Raw genomic sequence first — 3,516 nt, forward strand, 5'->3', positions numbered from 1 at the left:
GAGGCCCAGGCTGTGGCTGTGGCTGTGGCGAAGCGCGTGGGTGGCCCGAGGCCCGAGGCCCGAGCCAGGGCGGGTGACGCAGGTCCCCGCTCGCCCTCAGAGACTACGAGGACATCAGCCGTGGTCCCTCGCGAGGAGCCTGCTGGGGTGGCGGGCTGAGGAGGGTCCCTGAGGCCTTCCCAGGGCAGGGCAGGAGGTGGGCTGTCCTGCGTAGGCCACTCTGTCCGCAGACCCAGGGCCTTGGACTTGGGCACAGAGCTTGGAGCCTGGAGCCACCCGGAGACCGCCTCGCTCCCCACAGCCCCCGGGGATGGGTCCTGGGGCCTCCAGGGACACGGCGACCCTTTTAGCACGAGCCCTGCTGACCTGAGGTCCAGTCACAAGCCACAGCCTCCGAAGCTGCCTTGGGGTGCAGCCCAGGCCGAGGTCCCCATAGCCGGAAGACCCACAGACACAGTCGTCAGTGTGGGGAGAGAGGCAGAAAGCACCCCCTCACTCACTCCCTTTCAGCCCCAAGAATCCAGGAGTTGCGGGCAACGGAAGGGTCAGAGGTCGGGAGTGCTGAGGTCGTCCCCCAGGCCCAAAGCGTCACCCGCACGGCACACAGACCCCTCCCCAGGAGCACAGGCCCTCGCATGGGGGTCCCGGCTCCCCATGGCCTAGGCACTGTGGCCCCATCCTTGGTGCCAGAGCCCTGTCATGTCCCCAGGGTGTGTTCTCACAAGAGCAGGAAGAGCACCTGAGCCACCCACACCCACTGCCAGCCTCACCTTCCTGCTCTCCCCAACGTGGCCTCCAGCCTGGCTCTGTTGGGGTCTCTTACCCCTGTCCCCCAAGCAGCCTGTCTGAGGGATGGTCCCTTATGGCCACTCTTGGGGTATCTGAAGGACCTAGGTTCTGTCTGAACCCAGGAGTCAGAAGATATGAGGCAACTCCCCAGGACCCTCAAAAGTGGGGTCCCCCACCCCCCGTGAATACACCCAGCCCTCAGAGCCACAGGACCCGTGGAGACACCCACAGCTGGAGTTCCGAGGGTCAGGTGGTGGAGCCCACAGGGGCAGCCTTGCTCAGTCCCCGAGACGCCTGGGCAGCAGTGCAGACACAGCCGGGCCCACCAGTGTCTCCAGGCTGACCCCGCGGCTCCCTTCACGTCCCACCCACCCTGGCCTCTGTGTCCCCGGGCCTCGCACACCCCACCCCCTGCCCCGGCTGCGAGGTCTTGGCCATCACCCACGAACTTGGAAAGGAACAGCCCAGTGACACAGAGTGACGGTGGGCACACCGCTGCCTGTAATGCAGGGCCGACATGCAGTGTGCCCCGGACCGCCCCCAGGACCCCGGCCAGAGACCCCTGCCAGAGGCCACAGAGCCACCCGCAGCCGTGTGGTGGGGGAAACTCAGGCCCGCCGGCCCACCCACTGCCCACTCACAGAGCTCGCTGGACAGGCCCAGCATCAGCCGAAGCTCCCCCACAGCCAGGCGACCGAACGGAGGGAGGGACGCATGACCAGTGCAGGGCAGTGCGCAGACACGCACCAAGGGACTCTGAGGCCACCGGCCTCCTTCCCTGATCCTGTTCCTTCAGGTGTCAGAGGAGACCCGGCTTTGGGGCTGGACGTGTCCCGTGTGGCTGAACCTGACACGGCCGGGCCGGCAAGGGTGTGGCCGCCAACAGCACGCCCCGGGGCCTGATCCGAACGAACCCCGTCTCCAGGGGGCGAGGCACAGAACCTGCTGCCGCCTGTGGGGACTCACCGGTCATCCTGGGCCGGGCGGATGTACCCCGAGGAGAGGATGTTGAGAGAAAGGATGTTGGGGTCAATCAGGGACTCGTCAGTTTCCGGAGTGTTCCGGATGCGACCTGCGGGAAAGGCCGTGGCCCACATCACTCGGCAGGGCAGAGGGGTGCTGGGTCCCCGCTCGCCGCCCCTGCCTGGGCGGGAGCTTCTGACTGAGGCCTGTCAGGGGACTGGCTCCCATGTGGCCACCAGAGCGTCTGGCAAACGGCCACACGGTGGGTGGGCGGGGAGGCCCGCACAGGTCCGCAGCCGGCCCTGTGCTCCCGGTCAGTGTGCCCTCCACCGTCTCCCCTCCTGCAGGCCGAGTGCTGAGCGTCGTTTCTCAGCCATAGTGTCCCTCTCTCAATCCATCTGTCTGTCTGTCTGTCTATCTCTCTCTCCCCAACCAACAGATTCCGATCACTCAGCCCAGAAGGCTCAGGCCCCCCTACCTGTTGGAAAAGGAAATACTAGCAAAATGAGAAGGAAAAAATGTTCCCTCTTCTGTTTACACGTTAAAAAAAAAAAAAAAAGGAAACGCTGTGCGTGCCATCGGCGCCTCCGGCCAGGGGCATCTCAGACAGAGCCCGCCCAGCCCCCCGCCCAGCCGCCCACCCCTGACTGTGGAGGGAGCCAGAGCCACGTGAGGCAGGGATCCTGTCTGGTGGCCTCGGTCACCACTCCTGCTCTGGCAGCGAGAGTTAAGGTGACCCCTCTGCTTCCTCGAGGAGTGGTCACGTCCCCTGCTGCTGTACCCCAGACCCGCTTCTTCAAACTCCAGGGACATGGCCCTTGAGCTGCTGCCCATGGGCCACAGAGCCGGGCCTCCCAAGGAACCATCGGCTCTAGGGCAGGGCTGGGGCAGGGTGGCCTTGTGCTGGCGACACGCTGTCCGTATCCCTGCATGAGAACTGGGAGGACATGTTCTTCACAGCTGGCTGGGGACACGTCTCTGATGGATGGAGTTCACACATCACGGAGGACAACCCCAAGGTCCTGGGTGACCGCTATGCCTTGACCGGCCCCCCCCAAAAGACACATGGCCATCCTAACTCCCAGCACCTCAGAATGTGACCTCACTGCAGACAGGGTCTTGGCAGGTGTCACTAGCTGAGATGAGGCGACTTTGGAGTAGGGGGCCCTCATCTAAGCTGACCGGTGCCCTTATAAGAAGTGGCCACGTGAAGACAGAGGCTTCAACGATGTGTCCACAAGGCAGGGAGTGCCAAGCGTTTCCCACGAGCCACCAGAACCTAGAATGGGCCGGGCGGGACCCTTCTCTACAGGTTTCAGAGGACGGCCAACGGCCGACGCCTGCCTGGGACTGTGCCTCCGGAGCTGTGAGGGGAAATTTCGGTCGTTTTAAGCCACGTGGCTTGTGGCCCTTTGTTACGGCAGCCCCAGCTCGGTAGACCCATTCCTGGGGTGCAGGCCCTCCTGTCCAGGTGAGGGCCTGAGGCACAGAGCCCAGGTGACAGCCGTCGTCACACAGCAGCAGGGGCGGAACTGTGGTAGGACTCAGGTGGGGTGGTCCACATCCTTCCCGCCAAACCAGCCCCAGCCCCCAAGGCGCCCCCCACCTCCTCACTCACCCACGACCAGCTCTCGAACTTCCTTCCAGCGGATGTGGCTGCCTGTCTCATGCAGCAAGGTCACGGTTATCCGTCTCTGGATGCCCTGCCGGGAGCCAAGAGAAAGGACACGACCAGATGGGCTGGGGGCCTTGCGGGTGGCAGGG

The 3,516-nt window shown here is 64.6% G+C and overlaps 1 protein-coding gene across 1 annotated transcript in view; it reads right to left on the minus strand.

Moving 5' to 3' along the window:
- KIF1A (kinesin family member 1A) overlaps positions 1 to 3,516 on the minus strand; it is a 65,704-nt gene that overhangs the window by 22,211 nt on the left and 39,977 nt on the right. Inside the window, 2 exon segments of the mRNA XM_006909908.1 lie at positions 1,756 to 1,861; positions 3,371 to 3,455. Of these exon segments, the coding sequence (XP_006909970.1) occupies positions 1,756 to 1,861; positions 3,371 to 3,455 (191 nt within the window).

Source organism: Pteropus alecto, unplaced genomic scaffold, assembly GCF_000325575.1.
Source record: "Pteropus alecto unplaced genomic scaffold, ASM32557v1 scaffold143, whole genome shotgun sequence".
NCBI lineage: Eukaryota > Metazoa > Chordata > Mammalia > Chiroptera > Pteropodidae > Pteropus > Pteropus alecto.